The following is a 4,242-nucleotide window of genomic DNA, read 5'->3' as shown; positions in this document are numbered from 1 at the left end:
AATGTCGAACTCGTTGCCACCTCGACAACCGATTTTCATGCAAAGCTAATAGCGATGGCTCCGGATTGACCGTGATCGCCGATCCGATTAAAAAATGTCCGGGCGTTAAGACCTCGTAATCATTGAGCGTATCTTTCAACGGAGCGAGCGGACGCGAATTAAGACACGCTTCAATTCGGCACAACAAAGTCGTAAGCTCTTCGAACGTGAGCGTGTGATTCTGGAGCACCCGACGGAGATGATGTTTCACGCTCCGGACTCCGGCTTCCCATAAACCACCGAAATGTGGCGCAGACGGGGGAATAAAATGCCATTGGACATTGTCGGAAGCGGTGGCGTTGAGAAAATTCGGATCATTAACGGCTGCGCGATATGCCTGGGATAACTCTTTAGTGGCTCCGACAAACGTTGTCCCGTTATCGGAGTACATTGACTCCGGCAATCCTCGACGAGCGCAAAATCGAGAAAAGGCGTCTAGAAACGCGGGTGTGAAATAATTTCCTACTAATTCTAAATGGATCGCGCGGGTTGCAAGACACACAAACAACGCGATATACGCCTTTCGTGAACTAATTCCGCGGCCACCGGAAGCGCGAACTTGTACGGGTCCCGCGTAATCGAGACCGCAATGTAAGAAACTGCGCGATGGCGGAGACACTCGCAGGGTAGGAAGATCTCCCATGAGTTGCTGGGGCACGACCGCTTTTTCACGCGTGCAGACCACGCAATTATGAATTATCGATCGGACCGCGCTTCGCGCTCGTAAGATCCAGAAGTCCTGTCGCAGTGCTGCGAGCGTGAGCTGCATGCCTGCATGAAGCGTTCGCGAATGAGCTTGCCGAATGAGTAGAGTCACTAACGGATGTGACGCGAGTAAAATTGGATGCTTAGAATTAAACGAGATCGGAGCGTTTTTCAAGCGCCCTCCGACTCGAAGCAATCCCTCGTGATCAACAAATGGATTTAACGATAAGAGCGGACTTTTAGCATTTAATGGTTTGTGGTTGGTCAACGCGGTAAGTTCGGCGGAAAATAATTCAAGTTGAATCTGCTTGAGCCAGAATGTGCAAGCGCGATGACATTCGTGGACCGACAAGGCAAGTCCCGGAGGCGCGAGATCCGATGACCCATCCGCAAGACGACAGCGAGACACGAATTTCATGATGTACGCTGTTACACGAATGAGTTTAGCCCACTCTGAATACTGTGCTGCTAGATTCCACGAGACGGGAGGAGTCGCAACGTGTACAGTGACTGCGCGTTCCTCGAGCGACGTTTCGGCGAGAGGCGAGGTAAGGCCTTCCGGCCATTTTTCCTGAGGGAACTGAAGCCATGGGGGTCCCCGCCACCATAACGGGTGATTCACTAATTCGTGACCGAGTAAGCCGCGAGATGCACAATCTGCCGGATTGTCCGCGGTAGCTACGTGACGCCATGTCACGTTCGGGAGAAGCGATTGAATTCTTGATACGCGATTCGCAACGAAAGTTTTCCAATGAGACGGATGCCGTTTCAACCATGCGAGTACGATTTCGGAATCACTCCAACAATATCGCGCAACGACATCAACCGCGATCGATTCTTGAACAAATTCCATTAAATCAGCTAATAATAACGCGGCAGAGAGCTCCAACCGAGGGACGCTCATCGTTTTGATCGGAGCTACCTTAGATTTTCCCGCGAGAAGCGAGATTGTTACTTCGCCCGACTGTGATACTACGCGAAGATATACGACGGCTGCGTATGCAACAGTAGATGCATCAGCGAAGCCGTGCAACTCACAACGAACGGAATCAGATTCCTGCCCTGTCCAACGCGGAAGCTGCACTTCATTAAGCGCGGATACATTCGTGTAGATAAGCTGCCAATCGCGGAACACGTCGGGAGGAAGTTCGTCGTCCCAATCGAGCTTGAGACGCCATAATCGTTGCATAAAAACTTTCGCGGTAATTATGACGGGGGTGACCCATCCGAGCGGGTCAAACAACTTCGCGATCATTGAGAGAATTGTTCGTTTCGTTTTCGGGATGTGAGCTTCGATCGCGACCCGATACTGGAACACATCTCGCGCGGGATTCCAGCTAATTCCGAGAATCTTTAAATGTTCATCAGTTTGCAAAATTTTATTGCATGCGAGACCGTGATTGGCCGGATCGATATCCGATAAAAGCTCCGAGTCGTTGCTCGCCCATTTTCGCAGTTCAAAGCCGCCCTTTTTTAAGAGTGCGATGAGTTGAGTGCGAGCTTGACGGAGGCAACCGCGTGTGTGTGCGCCGAAAAGAACCTCATCGATATATTTTTTCTTGCGAAGGATGATGACGGCCAACGGGAAAGCTTGTCCTTCATCGATAACTAACTGCTCAAGGACACGAAGTGCTAAGAACGGAGCAGCTGCGGTACCGTACGTTACGGTAAGCAGCATATATTCACGCAGAGGTTCGCTGGGATTCTTCCGCCAAAGAATCCTTTGATATGTCACGTCGCGCGGGTCCACGAGAATTTGCCGATACATTTTGGTAGCATCAGCCGTATACACAAATCGATGTTGCCGCCACTGGAGAATGACAACTGGCAAATCGGGTTGAAGTTTAGGACCCGAGAGAAGATGATCATTCAATGATGATCCGTTAGAAGAGGGACATGACGCGTTGAAAACGACACGCAGATGCGTAGTTTTACTGTCTTCCCGGATAACGGGGTGATGCGGAATGAAAACGCATTGCGTATCATTGGAGTCGGAAGCGGGTACTTCCCTCATGTGCCCGAGAGCTTCATATTCGCGAAGAAATTCGGAATACTCGTCCCGTTGCGCAGGATGAGCATCGAATCTCCGAATTAACCCGTTAAGGTATTTCTCGGCGATAGCGCGAGAATGTCCGATTTCGATCGGAGGGCCTTCCTTAAATGGAAGACGTACAATATAGCGTCCGTCAGGACAGCGCGAATGAGTGAGGCGAAAATGCTCTTCGCATTTTTCGTCCTCGGGAGTGAGAGTCATCTTTCGCGGAATCTCTTCGACCTCCCAAAACCGTCGGAGTTCCTGATCGAGCGACAAGGAATTGAGACTGTGATGAGCATTCACAGTATACGAAGGTCGATCGTGTGACGAGTCAACCGAGATGGCATGTGAGGCCACCTGACTAGAAGTGATAGGTCCCGATATTACCCATCCCAATATCGAATTTTGAGCGATAGGCTGTCCCACCGCCCCTTTTCGAATTCCGTCTTTAATGAGAGCGCTATACAATTCCGCGCCCACTATAATGCTAATGGGATCTGCGCTCATGGGGTCGTGGTCAGCCCATGGGAGATCCTCGAGATGAGCCAACGTCGCCTTGAGCGGCAAACGTTTTGGCGCGTATGCCGTGAGCGATTTTAAAATTAATGCGGTCGTCGAGAATGCCGGAGTCTGTTTACCTTTCGGCGAGATCGTTATTCGCGCGGCATATCGATACGTCCCGGCATTTACACACCCGACGGCCGAAACCGAAGTTGGCATTCGAATTCTCTTCAGCCGTAAACACTGCGCGAGGTTCTCGGTTATAAAGGTCATTTCGGAGCCTTGATCAAGCAAGGCTCTTACAATCACAGAACGGCCCGAAGACGCGCTAACGGTAAGCCGAGCTGTCGCGAGCAAAACATGCGAACGAGTGGTGTGCGAAGACGCAAACAATGAGCTTACTTCGCTACTGGGCGTTTCACTTTGTTTCGGCGTGTCGGTTGACGCCGTGACCGCTGCGGGTTTCGAGGAAGAGTCGGAATCTACATGGAGCAACGTGTGATGTTTTCTCTGACAAAGACGGCATGAATATTTACTGGAGCACGTTTTTGCCCCATGATTTGAACTTAAACAGTTAAAACACCGTTTCTCTTTCTGCACAAGTTCTCGCCTCTGATTCGGACTCTTCTCGGTAAATTTAGGACAAACGTAGAAAGCATGCTTCGCTTTACACAACGAACACGGCGGAAACGATTTCGCGCACACGTTAGCACTAATCTTTTGCGCATTCGAATTTTTCGCTTTATCGGAGGAAGAAAGGGGGAGCTTCCAATTTTCGAGAGCTCGGATTCGGTTATCCAAGAATTTTTTAAAGTCATCGTATGACGGAGGATGTCGAGCTTCACCAAACTTTAAATTCCATGCCTTTCGCGTAACTGCATCGAGTTTTTGTGACCCAAGACTGATGAGAATATTGCTCCATAACTCTTCAGGCGTGCGATTCAATTTGTCGAGAGCTGCAA

The 4,242-nt window shown here is 50.1% G+C and overlaps 1 protein-coding gene across 1 annotated transcript; it reads right to left on the bottom strand.

Annotated features, from left to right (window-relative positions):
• Positions 1-1,782: 1,782 nt before the first annotated feature.
• On the bottom strand, positions 1,783-3,553 carry LOC112462329 (the record flags this gene model as incomplete). Its single annotated transcript, XM_025028053.1, has 1 exon — positions 1,783-3,553. A coding segment is annotated over exon 1 (1,771 nt), but the record flags the coding sequence as incomplete, so codon positions are not given.
• Positions 3,554-4,242: the final 689 nt, after the last annotated feature.

Source organism: Temnothorax curvispinosus, unplaced genomic scaffold (assembly GCF_003070985.1).
Source record: "Temnothorax curvispinosus isolate PA1 unplaced genomic scaffold, ASM307098v1 QBEX01012240.1, whole genome shotgun sequence".
NCBI classification, from domain to species: domain Eukaryota; kingdom Metazoa; phylum Arthropoda; class Insecta; order Hymenoptera; family Formicidae; genus Temnothorax; species Temnothorax curvispinosus.
This window is presented reverse-complemented; position numbering and strand designations above follow the sequence as displayed.